Source organism: Vidua chalybeata, chromosome 13, assembly GCF_026979565.1.
Source record: "Vidua chalybeata isolate OUT-0048 chromosome 13, bVidCha1 merged haplotype, whole genome shotgun sequence".
Classification (NCBI taxonomy): Eukaryota; Metazoa; Chordata; class Aves; order Passeriformes; family Viduidae; genus Vidua; species Vidua chalybeata.
Genome location: NC_071542.1, coordinates 13,492,061 through 13,510,751, shown reverse-complemented (window position 1 = coordinate 13,510,751; position 18,691 = coordinate 13,492,061). Strand labels below are relative to the sequence as shown.

Sequence of the window (18,691 nt, the reverse complement as noted above, 5' to 3'; positions counted from 1 at the left end):
TTTTTTTTTTTTTTTTTTTTTTTTTTTGGTGTCTGTAGACTCCAGGTAGTAATATCACTTCTTGCCCCATGCCCAGTCATTTTCACAGCAACAACTTTGGTGGTCATGAAACGAGTGGCTAATGCAGCCAAACCCATGGAACAAGAAAATTCCAGAAGTGAGGCCATATGGAGCAAAAACATGAGGTGTTGAGAGACAGATCGCGGGCTCAAGTTATGATTTTGTTAGATAGTCTCTCTCTAGTTTGCCCAATTTCCAACTCTCTCCTTCCTTCCCACCCCCTCCAACTCCCTTTCTCACAGGACCAACACAGGAGGTGTTTTTATGTCTGTGGCTTGATGAGGTGTTCCCTCAGATCCATGTTTTCCTAACACCCAAATGGACCTTGCTCTGTCTTTTTTTCTGCCTGAGGTTTCCTTGGCTTTCTCCCTGCTTGTTCTGTCTGCACATCCCTTTTTCCATCTCACCAGCTCCTCCTGCAGAAGGAAACCCCTGAAGGAGGAGTAATGTGAGACAGCTCTGCCTGCTGGGCTCTAAAATTACTGTGGTTTGGGTGATTTAGGCTATTGTTAAGAGGCAGCAAATTATGCAGGGAGGGATAAAGAGGAGGAGGATCATACAAAGGAATTACTAATCTGATGGGGAGAGCAGCTGGTCCTCATTTAACCCTCCAGGTCTATGCATGACTGTGCCCCTTTGGCCTGTGCCTGAGTCACAAGTAGCAACAAATTTTGTGCTGGTGCTCCTGGGAGGCTGCACACCAAGAGAATCCACTTTTCCTCCAAGGTTCCCCTTGCTGTAGGGAAAAAAAAAAAAAAGAGGGGAGTAACAGCAGAGCAGCTCTAGATGAGAGAAAGGAGCCCACCAGCACCTGGGTCCATCCTGCAGAAGAGGATCCCTAAAGGCAGCAGCTCAGCCCTGCATTGACTCCAAAGCTCTTCCACAGTGGGATCCAACTTGTTTCCCAGGCACTGGCTGTGCAGAGGCACTGTCCAGCCAGCACCACCTTCCTCTCCTTGGCACAAACAAACCTCTTTGAGCAGTGAGAGGTGAACCAGAAAGAGGTCTCCTTGGGTTAGGCTTTGAAAATCCCTCATCACCAGGAGGTCAGCACTGTTTAAGGAGCCACATGCTCTTGTTAGAGCATTCTTCCCTGATGGCACTGCTTCACTGTGTCCCTTATTGTGGTTATAAAGGAGAATCCATCCTGGGTTATTGTCTCTGACACTCCCAGCTCAGGGAGAACACAGGGTGATAAAACAATATATATTGTCCATTTTTCTGTCTGTCATCCTTCAGCAATGTCTCACACGATTATGAGCCAGATGGTTGGGGTGAATTTTCACAAAATCCAGCACAAATTTCAATGAGTGCAAGAGGGGGGAGAAAAAGAATCCTACAGTTTTCTCCTGTGGCCAAACATCAGTGTCTGCACCAGAGGAAACATACCCAGTTAATTCTTCTTAAAGGCCCTGGTGAGACTCAAGAAAACATTCTGCAGTGCTGGTGGCCTCAGAAGACATGATTAATTGCAGATGGTGAAAAGGTGCATGTTCAGCTTTAACTGAACTCTCTTTGAAGAGTGGATGATTGTTAAGTTGGTATTCAAGGCACATGGGGAAGGCAACCTATGAGGATCTTCCGCTACAAAACCAAGATATTATATATATATATACATATATACACACATATACTTTTTATGTATATCATATATGGCTTAACAGCTTAAATTTAAATGTGTATTATGAAGTTTTACAGCAAGAACATACTGCTAGTGGAAAGGACCAAAATCAGCAAGATTTCTGGGGAAGGTGGGAAAGAGTAATACTGTTTTTCAATTACCTGAGGATGCAGAGGCATAAAAAGAACCTCCCAAAGCTGGCAACAGCAATTTGTAGATGAATATATGTGGGTGATGCTGCAGAGCACTGAGTGGTGTATAATGGTGGAAAGAACTTCAATACCTTAAGCTGTTTCTCCTCACTAGCCTAGGACAGATCTCATTTCTTCCAAAAATACCTTGAACAAGACTACATACATTGCTTTCCTGAACTGCCTTAATTGAAGGGCCAGTATCAGATATTGGGATGATAACATGGCAAAATGAGAGGCCACTAATCCAATCCATCAATCTCCGTACAAATCCTGTTTCCTTACTGCAATCTGAGCTTGGAAAGTGACCCCAAATTCAGCCTGTATTGAAAAGGTCACCTTGAAGTCTTTTCTTTATCAATCAGAGTTTAAATCAAGTCTTTTAACCTTTTCCCAGGGCAGAGATTTTTTAAAGCAGGTAGTGGGAAAACATACCCAGATCAATATCTGAGTGCATACGAGTACCCAGAGTTCAAAACTTCACTCAGACTTGCATTTACACAGCCAGGCTGCAATTCTCCTGCAAACAGAGCTCACATCAAGTCATCCGAGGTCTCCAAACTACAAACTGGAATGGTAGAGAGAGAAGAAAAAAATAAAAAATAACCAAGGAATGAATAATTACCAAGCTGTTAAAAATCACATCTTCATTTCTGGAAAGAGTTCCGTGAACAAAAAATTCCTAAGCTGGCCAGTTTGCTTCATTCATCCTTTCTTAATGAATAGCGCTGTTTCTCTGTGGCATAAATTGCAGTGTCCCTCTCTCTGCTTCTTTTCTCTCTCTAGGGATTCCTCTCTCAAACACATCCCAAATCAGGAGAAGCTCTGGCTGTGTTTGGGACCTTGAGCATAGTCCATGCTGGTGAAAAATTCCTCAGTCCATGATGCTACAGCAGAGAGAACTCTGGTTCCTGCCTTCAGCATTTTCTTCTAGATCATTAGCAAACATCAAGAAAAACACAGGTGATTAACAGTGACTTCCAGGACACACGGCTTTCTGCCTCTTTCCAATTGGAAACACTTTTAGCAACAACACTTTTCTGTCTCTTGCTCTTAGGGCAGATTTCTACACGTGTTCTTTGTTTTGTCGATGCATTTGTCAATGCTTCTACCCCCTAGTCATTAATTTCAGATGCTGGCCCTTGTCACGTACTTGTGGAACACCTCAGAGCACTGTATCCACTGAATTTCCCTCAGATATGGTGGCAGAGAGCTTCTCAGGATCAGTAGAGTGTGACCTCCCACTCTTTCAAGGCACATTACTTTGGCCTTCACAGAGCATTGTTTTCCAGGTGTTTTCCCACAACATCATTTAAAGTTTAAGAAGATTCCCAAGAATGTCCCAGAGCAAACACCAAACTCACTGGTCTGTCTCTTGTTCCCATTATGGCCACCACTTTCCAACTCTCATCCATCTGCCAAATTTTAAACAGGCAAATTAAAATGTCAGCAAAGAGCTTGGCAAGTTGTGTGCATACCCTCAGGATGTGCTCTCCATCTGTAGAGGGTGCTCACCTGGTCCCATGCCCTTGAACAGCTGGTCACTGATATGAACTCTTCATCCTCCATAAAGCTGGATGCAATTTTGGCAGATGAAAAATATTTGATAATCTTTTTCTCCTCTTATCACTGATTCAGGCTGGCTTTTGTTCTGTCATCATTTTGTAAGTTCTCCATATAACACTCTCAAGATAATCACTTTCTCCTCCATATCCTCTGTACCAAATCCCTATTTTCCTCAAAACTCCAAACCCCTCCTTGAAATGAGGCCAGTTTTGTTGTCTCTGAGATGCTTATGTGCAAAAGGACTTCCCTGCCTGAAAAACACCCTCAGCATCTGTATGGCTGCTGCTTTCCACCCCTTTGTTTTCTCCTGCATTCTTCTTCCTCCCCTCTCCTTTCATTGTGATCCTTCAGCAGTGCTCCATTATGGTTCCAGTCTCTGGCTTAGCCAGCCTGGTGTATGTCAGTCCCATCACCCTGCCTTCTATTATCTTTATTTTTACTAGACTGAATGTTTAGGGCAGCCTTTCCAACTGTGTCTGAAAGACCTGCATTAAAGCCCAGCCAGTTTTCTTCCACTCATTTTGCATTCCCTGTAAGCCAGATCTCCAAAAGGCTGCTGGTTTTGTGTGGCTGCCCTTTCTGCAGACCCTCCTCAGCACTTCAGCTCCACAGGGAATATAATCACTTCAATTTCAAGTGTATTTATTACAGTTGCTCAATTTCCTTTAATCTGTCATTTCTCCTTCTCCTCCCCCCATGACTGCTTTCTTTTCATTGAGCTGTGAGTGCCCTGAGGAGGCTTTTACCTCTGACCCTCGCTGCCTGCTCCAGCCCATCCTGCACTGGCTCACGCTGGGTGCCCTGTGCACTGATTAGTGCTCGTTACCGTGTGCCTTAATGAATGTGCTGGGCCCTTTGCAAACTAATGCATGTGTCACAGGCAGAACCTCCCACTGCTGACCTCTCAGGACTAACTGAGGCAGAGAAGTCAACACTTTCAGGCACAAATTGCCTGTATCATCAGCACTGAGAAGGAAAGAGACCGAGAAACTCTCCAAGGCCTGTCTGAGAGAAGGAAACCTTAACAACAGAGTGCCCATGTCTGCCTGAGTCTTGTAAAACAACATATTTCTGGGCAGGGAGAACAATGTTTTTATGTAGGGGATGCATGTCCCTCCAGTGACAAGGCTGAGTGCAAAACCACAAGCATCCCTTCAGAGCTGGAGCTGTAACAGCCAGAGAAGCCGCAGCTGACATGAAAACCATCAACATGCCTCCCCATATGTAAAGCTGTGTGAGCACACACACCTCCCGAGGCTTAATTGGTGTATTAATGTATTAAAGCACTGACACAAACAAACAGGGACTGTCTTCATAAGCTACAAAATCCTTGAGTACATTGTAATTAGCTGGGCTTGTTAAACCACTTAATAAGCAATAGATAGCATGTGTCTGATGCCCCTGCGTCTTGGCTCAGAGGGAAAGACAGGCAATTGCTTAAATATGAAATGTGTTCAGTTCTTAGGTGAGTCCTAAGAACTGTTCCCCTGACATAGGGAGCTTCTGGCCATGGCAGACACAGCTGAGAGCAGCACCAGGGTCACTCAATACAGTCCCCGCTCCTCCCCTTATGTCCTGTTCCCACCAGAGAGCTCCCAGGTTGTGTCAAGGAAAGGTGGGAAGGGCTAGCACTGGGAAGCAGCAAGTCATCACCAGGATTCCTGCTGTGATCACCCTTTTCCCACTCCCTGAAGAGTCCCAGGAAAAGGGAAAACTCAGCAAGGACACAGCCACACCAGACAAGACAGCTGTAGAGCTACCCAGCATCCCTGAATGCAAATGGGCAGGCAGTGCTTTAATTTTATCCCAGATCCCAATCTTACTCCCACAGTGCCAGCACACATCCATGTGCCCCTGTGCAGTCCAGCTGGCTATCCAGCTCCAGATTTAACTTTCCCCAGTACATCACCACGCACAACCGCAGCTTCCCGAGAGCGGGCAGAGAAGCTCCCTTAAACACCGCCTCCACCCAAGTCCACCACGGGGATCTGCAGCTCTGCAGCTATTCCTAGATCCCAACTGGATTCTTCTTTTCATCTTTGTTCTGCCTCCTATTCTAGTGCTGAACCCCAGGCCTGCTGCCTTGGAGCTTCTTCCAAATGCTGCATTCATCCATTTTTAAAGGTGACCTTCCAACTTTAAAGGAAGTTAGCAAGCCTTGCTGTCTTCATTTGCCCTCTCCTTCTTTTCAACCTGCTCTTTATTATGAATTAAAAAGGGGCCTGAAAGGTTTTCTCTATTAAAAAATAAAAGCTTTAGAAAGAGCACATGTTTTCAAATAATTTCTCTCCCAGTTTTTTGCAGCAGACGTCTTGCATGTCATGGTGTTTGCTTGCTGCAAACTATCAGCTGCCAGTCCTGTTGCTCTGATTCAGCCACTTACCTTTGTGGGGTGCCTGTCACCCCACCCCACCCCTGGTCACTCTCTCCCTGGTTCTGTCACTGCTGTTTGGCCAAGCAGTGGCCTGAAAGGTTCTGGGTGAAAAATAACTTTTGAGTGAGCAGAGTAAAGTGGGGTTATTTTTAACTTGGACAATACCAGATACCCAGGCTAGACTGTGGCCTCATATGCTCTTGTGCTGGCACAAATGAAATGCAGCAAATAAATGAAGTTCTCTTAATTTCACCTTACTGCCAAAAGTGCATTTTACAAGCCCTGGGGCTGTATAGCGATGGAAAGGGAAGGTGTCTCCAGCCCTGAGCAATAAGATTACTCTTGCCAATGAATTGGTGACAGTAATTAAAAAGGAAATAGCAAAGCAACATGAGAGTTTCCTGCTGCTCTGGTAGAACATTTTGCCATTTAATCAGGACAAGCAGAACATGATTTTTTACTGTAATACAACTGATACAGGAAAGAAAACCATGATCTTATAAAGTGAAAGCTCCAGCCCTTATCTTGGATTACAGAATCAAACAGACAACAACAGCAAACACAAAGAAAATAAACCAAACAACCAGTCCCTCTTCCTCCCTTCCCACTCTTTGGCTGTGAGTTCTGCTGCTAGCCAGACAGCTTGTGTTGGCTTTTTCTTTTTGCCAAGAGGTCAGGACACCACAAATCACTGCCATACAGCCACACTCTGGACTTAATCATCAGCATTTGCTTCCATCCAAGAAACCAGAGATGTTTTCTGAGCTAAGGACATCTGCCTGCCAGGCACGAGGCTCACACTCACAAACTCATTTCATGCTGACCACCAAGTGACCACAAGTGAGCGGGAGCCCTTATTCACAGCTGGCTTGTGCCACACTGAGCCTGGAAGTGCTTGGCTCAGTCAGAAAACACCCAGACTCTCTTCCCAAACCACTCAATAATCCCTACCTGACACTGTTTGCCAGACTAAGTGTTAATCCTTAAACCCTGCTTGATCCCATAGCATCCCTAGGATTCTTTCATTCTCCTTCCAAGCCAACATGTCCATGCTTTTCCTGACAGCCACACTGTGCTCTCACATGCTCACTACGACATACACTTTAACTCTTCAAAAGCCAACCATCAAGCTGCACAGCAAGGGAAGCAGCTGATTATGCTCTTCCTACAATTATCTACTGAAAGTAGGTGAGTAGTTCAGATTTTTAGGAGAAAAAGAGGACTTCCCAAAGCAAAGGCAAGATTTCAAGGAGGTACTGCCAGGTCAAGTTTGAGCACAATACATAATGGAATGTTCCTTGCTTCGCCTCACAGCCTCAGCCTTTCCTTGGCTCTGATGCTCAGTTTTATCTTTCAGCTATGAATGATTCATGAAGCCTTAAAATATATATAATCTATATCTCCTAGAACAAAGAGTATTTTTTTCAGGGGGTTTTAAGGGAGCAGGGAGCAGCATGTGTGCTGCCTGCACTTGGGCTTGGATGTCCCTTGGGAAAGGACCCTTGTGTCTCCCTGTTTCTTCCCAAACCCAAGCAGCTGTTCTGAGCTTGCAGCTGAGCTCTGTGAGAGACCCCAGCTCAGTCTCTAGGACACAGGGATGTGCTCTGAGGGTCTCCAGAGCTGCTGTCTGGAATCACACCCAGCTCAGAGCCAGGCTATTCTCATCCATCACTGGCAGTCGCAGTGCATGGACACTGTCAGTGGACTGTGGGGGACTTAAATCATTTATACAGAACTGCAGGTGGGGAAGCTGCAGCAAAAACTTACCTCCATGTCACAGCCTAAGCCCCTCAAGGCTTTACCATCCTGACCTCCAATCCTCTGCCTTGGGCTGTGGATCACATTTCATGAATGTGTTTCTTCCCTTGGAAATCCAACACCACCTTTCCAACATGAATATTTCATTCCTACTACACATACAAACACAAACATACACACCCCCCTGCATCATGATCAGCAGGCATCTACTTACTTCTCCAGACAAGGACACCACTTTGGACAACTACAAAGGCATTTTTTTTTCCCCACTGAAGAGATGACCATCCTCTAGTTTATTGTTCGGGAACCTAAGCATGGGGCTGGGTGAGATCTGGTGAAAGCTCCAACCAGTGGGGACCTGTTCTTACTCAGAAGGGAGCACTGGGAAACGAGAGGTGGGGAGGTTTCAGAGAGGGAGGACTGGAGTGGCTCATGTCCAGCAAGCTGTGGGATGGCTCCCTCCCTGTGCTGGCACACCAACAGCCCAGCTGGATGACAGACTATAAACTAAGGGCACAGATATGCCCCAAAGGGTTGAACCAGCCCTTCAATGCATCATCCAAATAGATTCCTGTGCAGCCCTTTGATTTCAGCAGCCCCTTCAGATTAAAGAGCCAGGTTTCAGTCTGTGCTATATCTACAGCTCATATCACCACATTTCCTTGCTCTTTGAGTCTTAGAGGTCTTCCTTAGAAGGGACATTGTCAATCCTTACCTATTTGGTAACAATATCTTTTATGCTCAGGAGTCTTCTTTGTTTTCTAAGGATGACTCTGAATTTTTGGTGAGAGATATTCACCTTCCTTTGTGAGACTGCTATTGATATCATTCTGCCTTTTTTTTTTTTTTTTTTTTTTTTTTGAGGTTCATGCCAGCATCACTGAATCCAGAGAAGGAAATTTGGCAAAACATGAGATACTTCACACATTACAGCCATGCAGAGAAGCTTAAGGACCTACAGAGAATGTTACCCAGCTCCCAAGAGTCCACTGTGAGGTTAACAGGATTAAACTGAGCTCAGTCTAGTCACAGGATGATACTTTCATCCAAGATACACTGTCAGGGATTTTGTTACCTTCTTCTGAAGCCATGGCTATAAAATCTTCTGTTGGGATTGAGTGGCAAGCGTGTCATATGGCTGCAAAAAAAGCGTTCTCTCTGTGTTGGATGCGCTGCTGGCCCTGGGCAGGAGGGTTAAGCCTTTTTTTGGCTGATTGCTAATGAAAATGAGAGACTGGCACTATCATCAAGTAGCCACCCTTGCAGTTCTGTGCTCTCAAGTTTTTAAAGGAGTCAGCAGCTATGCCAAACACCTCCCACAGCTCTGCCATACCTGCTGGCATTCCGGCTGCATCCTCCTTCGCCACACCTGACCTGGTGGCCAAAAGGAGCAGCCGTGGGCGTTAACCCCGGCCTCCAGCAGCACTTGGCTCTTCTGATTTTCCACTCCCACACGGTGCCAGACCTGCAGCATTTCCAGCCAGAAGAGACCCTGCTTTCTCCTGAGCAGGGACTGACAGTTTCCCACTGATACTGTCTAATGCAGTCAGTTATCATTGGTGCATTTACAGCAGATCCATCAAAATAATTCCTGCTAGAGATCTGAATCCGGCACATTACACACAATAGCTCCCTAGAAGGAGGAAAAATGACACTTACCTGTCTTTAAGGGAGGCCCTTCTCAGTTGCCTGCAACGTCTGTGCGTGGTGAGATGTGCTGGCTTTGGGGGACTCGTACCTCTGGAGGTGTTCCAGCAGTCCTGAGCTGGAGCTTAAACACTTAAACTTCCAAACCCTCTGGGACCACCAGATAAACCAACGTGTCCAGGAAGCACAAAGCAAACCTGCAGCCACCTTCAGAAGCCTACAGGGGGCTGGACCAGGCACTATCAAGGAAGAAGTGACCGTGCACAGCAGCTCCTCTCATCCCCACATATTGCCTGACACTGATACAGCGAACCCAAAATGTTCTGTTGATCCAGAATATCTCTAAAATTGCCGGGCAACAAGGCCTTATGAGGAGACCTGAGCAGAGGTATGACTCTTCAGCCTGGCAAGATGAGCTCACATCAGTGATGTTTGAAATGTGCATTAGCATGATGTCACTGTACATGCCTGACTGTGGCACCAGGGACTGAATCCTGGCAGGACCAGGCCTTGGATACATCAGCTTGCAAGACCAGGAGCTCCCTCTCTCTTGTGTCAGATGTTGCAATATACTCCCTCACCTCACCAGCCTAGTCCATGGACTGTAAGCATCCCTCCCTCCCTCCCTCTCCCAATTACCTTAATAAACAGCCTGGACACATCTCTGACTCACTTAAGATAATGATGACCTGGCCAAAATCAGTTTATTCAGACATTCTGGCAGTTTACTGAGCCTAATGCAGCTCCAGTCTGGCGCTCTCTGACTCCTCATGAATGAGCCTGACCCCCAGCAGCAGCTGCTCTGCCACCAGTGCATGGAAACCCACACACAGGTCAGACACAGGCTGCTCCCAGAATTCAGACTGGAGCCAGGAAAGCTACTTGCTGTGAAAACAAGCTCTTAACTGTTCCAGAGACCCAGGCAATGACAGTTTTTCTTGCCAGCAGAAAGACCTGTTGGGATGGTACCAATCCCAACATATGAGAAAGAAACATGGGGTTGGGGACAACCCCAAATAACAGATGATTGAAGGGTATCTCTGCATGTTACATTTCTGACTACTTGTCTGAAACATTCACTCACCCAACCCAAGAGCAAAACCAGCACTCATCATACAACATGAATATCTGAAGCAAAATCTTGGAGAAAAAAGGCCAAAGACTCTGAAATAATAACCAAATGCTTACAGAAAGTCAGCTTCTCTGCAGGAATCAGGCACAGATCACAAATGAGTCACTAATAGCAGAGCAAATCATTTAACCAGCACTTAGAACAAATCCCTCCACTTTGTATAGAACAACCAAAATTTATTCCTGCTGATTAGTCAGCAATTACACTCACAAGTTCAAAATAATACCAAAATTCAAATATAGCTGTCTTGCTGTTGCGCTCTGTTTTACTGCTGGAGAAACTATCATCTTGTCTTTGCGAAGGAATCTTCCTGCAGTTATTTACTGGAGTGTGGGTTGGGATTTATTCTAGCTCTGTGGCATCAGACCACATGCTGGCACCACCAAGGAGCCTGCCTGTCTTAAGGAAAGTAGTGGGGACAACACTGGAGAAGCCACAAAAGATAAAGGCAAAGCAAAATGCACCACAACAGCAGAAGATACATCCTTGCTTCACCAGGTAAAGCACCTTTTCCAGCTGTGAGTGGGCAGGTCTCCTATCAAACTATACCCACACCTTCAAAGCAGCTGTATGCACTTGCCCACAGTTTGTTAAATTTTCTTCCAACTGCTCAGGCTCTGCAGGCACTGGTAAATGCATGGTTAATATGGACTCTGACTCATTTCACAAACCACACCAGAAGTGCTTCCAAACGTTAAGGGAAAAAAATGAAATCACTCAGCATTGATTTCTCGTGTGCTCTCTTGCTGCTGCTCCTCCAGACCCGTGGTTTTTAGCTTTACTACTGTGTCCAGGCCTCTTTATCCTCTGCTAATGCCAGGCTTAACCCTGAGGATCTGCAGCTTGTTCTGGGTACAAATCAGAGCAGAGCATTTGCTGAATCAGCAGAAGCAGCTTCCTCTGACTCCCCACAGATCCCAGGAATTCCCTGGACAGCAGGACACAGACGCAGGGAAAGGACAAAGGCCTAATGGTAGAAAGAAACACCAAACCACCACCTTCAAAACAAGCTCAAGCCTCTTGGGAGAGAAGGCACGACTCCTCAAAAGCATACCTAAATAAACAAAAGAGCAGCAAAGAACATCAGGACTCAGTGCAATGTGGATAAGCAGCTGTGGAAACTCAATATACCCCAATCATGATCTACAGCATCCCACACACCAGACACTGCCCTGCAGCAAGTCTGAGCCCAAGGTCCCACACAATGATTCCATCCTGGAGAGAGCTACAGTGCCAGAAACACACTGTGCCCATCGTGCTCCCTCCAAGCAGGAACTAAAAGAAACATGACTCCATCTGTTTAGAGTCAAAGTACAATGAGCCAAAAGTTTGTTTCTCTGCTTATTCACACACAGGCTCCACACTCTACAAGACCTGAGGAGGCAGGGTTGTGATGTTCAGGAGGAGCTGATCATTCCTGCTAGAGGTCCACTGCCCTCACCCTACCAAGCCAGCATCCCAAGCCAGCATCCCAAGCTCCTTCAGTAATAACTCTTTATTTGAAGAGTCATTTGAAGCCAGAGTGGGGAGAGAGAGCAGCACAGCATTATCAGCTCATGGTTCAGCTGTCACGAAGAGCATGGAGCCTTCACATGGGTACATCAGGCAACAGAGACAACCAAGAAGAAAGAACAAGAAGAAACAAGTGCCCAACCCCTCTGTGAGGCCTGTCAGAGCCCATAGTTAAATCAATTCCTTTTGAACTGACAGCATTAAAAGTATTGTGGGAACTCATACGTAAGGAGTCAGTTGCCCTGAAACACAAAGCAAAGTGAACCAAAGCTGACCATGGCAGCAGCCTGAGTAATTGGCTAATCAACCACTGTTTGCAATGTTTCTGGGCTGAGAAATCTCATAACAGACCCTGCAGTAGTGGAGAAGAAAAGACAGAGCTTCCAAAGCCCATGTTTGTTTCCCACACCTCAGAAAGAAAAAGGAAACAGGGATGGAATCCAATGCAGCTCAGCTGCTCATCCCTTGTGTAAGGTTATGTTAGGAGACAAACATTTGTCTTGAGCAGTGCAGACATTCCTGGAAAGGTTAAGGTCCCAGCCTTCACCTAATCCTGTGAACCACAGCACCCCATCACTCCTAGAGACACACTCATTAGAAGGGAAGGTCATGCGGAAATTCACCCACAGCATCATCTTGAGACATTTACTTGAAAGTCATGCCAGGAAGTTATAGGAACAGAAGGATGCTGGAAAACATGTTTTTAATTTGCTCATCAAAACTCTCACCAGGTTTTCGAAGAGGCTTCCAGCATCATCCACCAATATGTGCTCAAACACACCCCCGTCCTCATGCCCACTGTCACCTGCAGGTTGGCACAGCAGCTTTTAGTTACATCAGTGACATCTCCTGTGAACAATTCTAAGACACAACTACTAAGACACACCCTCATGCCAAGTCTCACACACTGCAGAATGGTTCCTCTCTCCTGGAGCATCCTACCACCCGGACATGAATTTCTGATGAGGAACCTGAGCACAGCGCTCACCTGTACCCCCACAACAGCAAACACACCCTTGAGGGCTTAACATGTGGTTAAATGTTCCTGAGGAGAGGACAAAAATCCAACACCCAACAGTCAATTGTGCTGGTTTTTGTCAATTTGCACAGCCAAGCAAGGAGACCCAAAGCAACAGCACATCCTGAAAGAAAAGCACTGCAGCCAGAACAATCTTTTACTGTCAAGCTCCCTGAGAGATAAGGCTTCTAATAAAACTTTTTCCACTAACTATAGAAACTTGTCTTGGCAAATCCTGACACAATCTCCTGCAGTACCAGCTTGTCCCTGGGAATATGACCATTTTATGCTACAAAAACCAACAGGTTGTCAACTGAGACCATTAACAGCTAAGCTCCCATGCAAGAAAATATCTTTGTGCCTGATGAGAGTGCCAGAAGCAAGAGCTACACCTGAGCAATGTTCCCATCACAACTGTAAATCCCACCCTCCGCACCCGCCAAAGAAGAAAACAAACCAAACTCCCCACATGTGGACTGTTTCATTAAGAAGTAGACTATAGGACATGTCATTCTGAACATTTATTTATTTTGTCTTCAAAGAAGAGGCCTGGTGCAGCTGTTTCGTTAGAAAATAAAGTGTTTATTAAGAAACTAGACATTGAACACCCCTATAGTCTCTGTGAAAAGGGACCGTCCCATTTCCCATTAGCACAGGATGATAGTTATGGCAAGATAAGAATGCTCAAAGATGGAGGAATCTCATTGACAGAAAATGAGGTAATGATTTACAATAATTAAAAATAAAATAAAATTTAAAAAAGAAACATCCTTAGACTTGCTACTTAAAGCCACCAATCGCAAACAGCCACGACTGGCTTTCGTTTTCAGCAGTGAGGAACCAGAGACTTTAATTGGTGTTAAACAAATTGAGACATCGATCACAGTGGGGAGAACTGCTTTAATTACGTTGTACGGTCCGGAGGATTTCTTCTAAGCAGAGATGGACCTGAGCTGCAAAATTCAACCCTTCCTCTGCTAGGGTGTTTGGATATAGGCTTCTGGTCCAGGCCCACAGATGCATCTCTACGACTGATACACACAGTTGAGAGCAGAGTCCCCTGAACAGTGCTAGGGAGGGGAGACAGTTCAGATGGACAAGACATCCCCAGGTCAGGTGGGCAACTTCCAGGAGATGGGGAAATTCAGTTCAGACAAGCACCCAGTGATTCACATGCTTGGTGAAGTTCCTCCTCACTCTGTGAATCTGCAGAATTGAGGTGTCCATGGCACACGGCCGCAGGTCCTCTCTGGCAGTGCACCTCTGGCATTTCCAGCTCCGATGCGGGCAGGAAACGTTGTTGGGAGATTTGGTCATGGTTTCTGAAGCCATCCAACCTGAGCCAGGTCTCCTCGTGCTAACGCAGATGCCCCCCTAAGGCATGTCCATTAACTTAAAGCAATCTGCCACCATCTCTCCAGTACTCTTCTATTGCACTTTACCTTTTTATGCAAATGAACCAGGAGAAGAAGCAAGAGAATGGAATATTCCCAGCAATATCCCTATGGGACAGCTGATAATAAAACCTCCTGGCAATCTCCAGGGTGGTTCGTGCAGGTCACCTGTAAAGGCAGGATGAAGCAGAACATCCATTCTGAGGCTTCTGCCCAGTTCTAGTGGAGAGGGACCGTGACTCTTTCCAGTGGCAGTGACCCTTGAGGGCTGGTGATTTAGAGACACCCCTGATGTGATTAGGTCATCTCGGGCCACCAAGAAGGCAAGCAAAGCTGAGTGGCTGGTGAGCAAGGTCCTGGTCCAATATTCTTTTCAAAAGGATCTGGCCACACCTGGAGCTTTTAGAATATTTTTTGTCCTCTAGAGAAAATTTGCTTTGCTTATAGGTTATAACTGATATGTGTGAGGAAATCTGTACTTCCCATACATGTGACATCCAGAGAGTCCAAGGAAAGCCCTGCAAATTGCCACAAGGACAGCTGGCTTCTCTTGAGGACAGGATGAAAGGGTTTACTTTTCCATCTGAGAGGCTTTGGATGAAGTAAGACAAAAGTGGGATAGGAGAGGGGGAGAGAATACAAATATCGGCCAGAACAGGACTGATATTCCTGTTTTTGCCAGAGAAGAAGCAACAGAATACTTTTTTTTTCCCCTCTCCTTGAGTCAGCCAGCCTCGAGCTGATGGTTCTGGCTACGCAACTGGGTTGCAACCAATCTCTAGTGGGGTGGGAATACAAGGGAGAGCTAAATGGGGCTGGAAAAGGCCCAGCAATGGGACCTGCGTGCGTCTGATATGCTTTTCCACTTTGCTTACTGCTCTAGTCCTGGCAAGGACACAGACCCTCCTGCGCTATGGATTCTCCATCCATGAGGGAAGTGCAGGCAACTCCTCAGATAAAGCTCATCATTTAAGCAGCAGGGAGAGACCAGAGTACGACAACGAGATAGTCAGATCCAACGAGCCGCTCTAACACACACAGACAGACAGACAAACAGAAGAAGCCTCCTAGAAGATGTGCACTTCAAAGATAACCACACTCTCTTCCTGTCAGAGAAGTAAGATACTTTTTTTTTTTTTTTTCTTTCCATCCTCATTCCTTCCAACATTATTTTCTGTGCAAGAACTGGGAGCGGGGCTGCCTTTGTTCTTACCAAAAGTCTTCGTTCTGCTTTAGTTTCTTCCAGGCTCCCCGCCTCAGCTCGCTCTGGGAGACCTCCCATGGCGGTGCCACGTAAGAGGTGATGGCAGCATTCACTGGGTGTTGCGAAGACACAAGCTTACAAGGAAAACTCCAAGCAGGGAGGACATGACTAAAGATGTCAGTTTGGTTGGCTTTTTTTTTTTTTTTTTGTTTGTTTTTTGTTTTGTGTTTTATTTTAAAGCAAAAGTACAATTATTTACTGTGTTATTAGGATGACTCCTTTCAATTGGGTTTTAATTCTCTTTATTTGCTCTCATTTCTGCTGTTGTGCCTTGCAGGAATATTTAACGAACACAGCGACCATTGGAGGAAAAGAACAACCCTGTTATCTGGTGACAGAAAACCACAGTTTCAGTTGGCTTTAACGTGTGTACAGGCAGGGCCGTAGAGTCCTATTAGGAGGAGACCTCAATCCATACAGACCACGCTTACTGCTTCCCACCATTTTGAGGGCACAGCCTATAAACTTGACATCAGAACAGGGACTTTTAAGGAGTTTTTAAAAGCCATGACGTCCTTTGCTGAAATAAACACTGACATCCTCAACATAAATGCCTTGGTTAAGAGGTTTGGAATGTCCAGGGAGGCTTATTGGATTCAACATAATTTCTCTGAAACCTAAAGGGGAAAAAAAAACAGAAAAAAGAAAAAAGCAAAATAAAGTAAACGAAAAAACAAAAAAGAGCAAAACTAGAAAAAAAGAGAGAGATATCGACACACATGTGATTATATAAAAAGAACCAAATGAATAACTAGCAAACGGTTGCCATTAAATTAAAGCCAAAATGTCCTCTCCAGGCAGGGCTACGTCACTCTGTCTTTCCATAAAGAACAGGCAATCATTTCATGTGGAGCGTGCAGGCACAAGTGTTCTGAGGACAAGGGGCATGCAAGAGGTCTGGACAGACAACTGGGAACAACTCTTTTCCAGAGGTTCCCACTAGGTCCAAATTCCTACCTAGTCCATCTTTTCCCTAGGCAGACAGTGAGGAATAGGGAGACTCCTTCCTGTGCCTACTTTTCTCTCATGATTTATCTAATCTGGCACAACATTCTTGAAGCCAAAAAGCACCATTGCAAGGCTGGGGACTCTCTCATAACCCCACAGACCTTTCTTCATCCCAGCTGTCCCATCTACACCGAACCCTGCATGCTGGAGGCATCTTCTCCTCACACAACCCCACCTCTCTAAAAAAACTGATTAGGATTTGCCAGAAACACTGCCCAGATGAGAATGAAAAATAACGGGAGCAGAGATTATAGGCAAGCTCCTTCCTTCACTCCAACAAACTTACAGGGCAAATAAAATGTTTTAAAGAGCTGTATCAAACATCTCCTCAGAATGTACCTGCCTTGGGATGCCCCAGCCAGGGAAATTCACTTGTTTGCCACAACCAAGACATGCATGGCAGGATCTTGGTGATTTCTCTCATCTATAGCAAATTCTTATGGGTTTAAAGCATTCTTCCAAGAAATTACTGGGATGTCTTGTCTACATAATTGCTCTAAGATTTAGAAAATACTCCTGCGCCTCATGCAGTCACAGGATCCTGAACAAATCAGCTAAGTTAACTCAAGTCTGGCATCACTAGAGCAGCATAGAGTGGCTTGGATGCCAATAAGAATTGATCTCAATAGGAAGAGTACTTTTAAACAGGCTAGGAAATTTTCTCATACCAAAACTACACCAGCCAGAAGATTTTTCTTTTCCTATTTCTTCTATTTTTGTCTTTTATATCAGTTTCTATTTCTCCACTGTACTATCTTACTCCATCTGCACATCAAGCACATGTTTCCTTTGATGGGCCTGGGGATGCAGACAAAAGCTGTTTGTTTGGTTTGGAACTGTTTAACTTGTTTGGGGGAAACTATCTGTTATTCTCAGTGGCCCTTAAGGGCTGATCCACATGGGAGAGTAAGCCAGGCTCAGCTCTGGTTCATGTGTCATAAACAAGATTCATAGGCAAATTCCTAGCGATGAAATATCATTAGTAAACGAAATGAGAGTGAGAAAGAGCCAGGCTCAACTCTCATGGTTTAAAGTGATCAGAGTCACTGGGACACAAATAAACATGGCATCCCTGAACATCACTATTTATCGCGTTTTGTTTTTCATAATATAAATATATTTTATGGCTGCCAAAGGATAGCTGGGAAAGTCTATCCTCAACAATACTAAGTATCTCCAAGGAGAACTCCTGTCTGCTTTATTTTCCTTGTGTTTCTCAGCTCTGCTAAATTAAGGCAATTTCACTTCTGCCGGGCCACATCCAACAGACCTAAAAACCCACTGGGGACACACAGCCCCAGCGAAGGGACATGTGAAAGATCAGCAAGGCTTAAGGCTGGGGACTCCAAGGGTTTTGCTCTCTGTCATCAGTGCTGTGCTGTGAATCCCAGCTGCAGGGATCTCCAGTGACAGCAGAGTCTTTGCAGAACGGGGCTGCTGTGGGGGTTACCCCACCACGGACACGCAGGGGCTGCCGAGGGACGACGAGGAGCGTGGCAGGAGGACAGCCCACGTTTCTGGAGCTGAAGGGCTGAGCACACATCCCCACTGGCTTGGGAGAGCAATGCAGCACCGGTCCTTTTGGCATCCTCTCCTTCTGATTTATTAAAGTCCCCAAAGAATCTGAAAAAAAACATGCTTCTCTCCTGACTGGTTTTCTCTCTCGTCCTCACTTGCTGTTTCCCCTATTGTACTGCTACCCTTAACCCCGTTCTCTTGTATGGAGCAGAAACCAACAAGGCTCTTGCTAGGTTTATGTCTTCGCTGACAGATGTGAGATGGATGATGCTCACGGAGATGTCCAGGGTTAAAATGGGTGAATCTCAACAGGTTCAGAGTTTGGATGCTGCTATGACAAATGTCATCTACCATCACAGCTATTAGCTTCTGAAAAACTGGCTTGGAAATGTCTTAAAAATGTGGGGGTTTTGCTTTACTTTTTTTTTTTTCTTTCTTACTTGTCAAAAGGGAAAAAAAAAAAAAGAGAAATAGAAATGTTCAACTTCCTAGAACAGTCAGGGAAATTTTAAAAACATTAACTTTTGTGGAGTTTCACATTTGTCAGTGCCAGCTGGAAAATGGGAGGAAAAATACTATCTTTGACATTGGTTGTAGATTTGTAGGGAAACTCCAACATGCAAGCCTG

The 18,691-nt window shown here is 45.4% G+C and overlaps 1 protein-coding gene across 3 annotated transcripts in view; it reads right to left on the bottom strand.

Moving 5' to 3' along the window:
• Nucleotides 1-18,691, bottom strand: part of NTRK3 (neurotrophic receptor tyrosine kinase 3) — a 204,178-nt gene that overhangs the window by 50,314 nt on the left and 135,173 nt on the right. Inside the window, exon 13 of one of the 3 annotated variants that reach the window (XM_053954742.1) lies at nt 13,439-16,154. The exons of the other annotated variants lie outside the window; for them this stretch is intronic. Within the exon in view, the coding sequence (XP_053810717.1) occupies nt 16,036-16,154 (119 nt within the window). The 3' untranslated portion in view covers nt 13,439-16,035. Of the gene's footprint in view, nt 1-13,438; nt 16,155-18,691 lie in introns of those variants that run through there. 3 annotated transcript variants of the gene reach the window in all.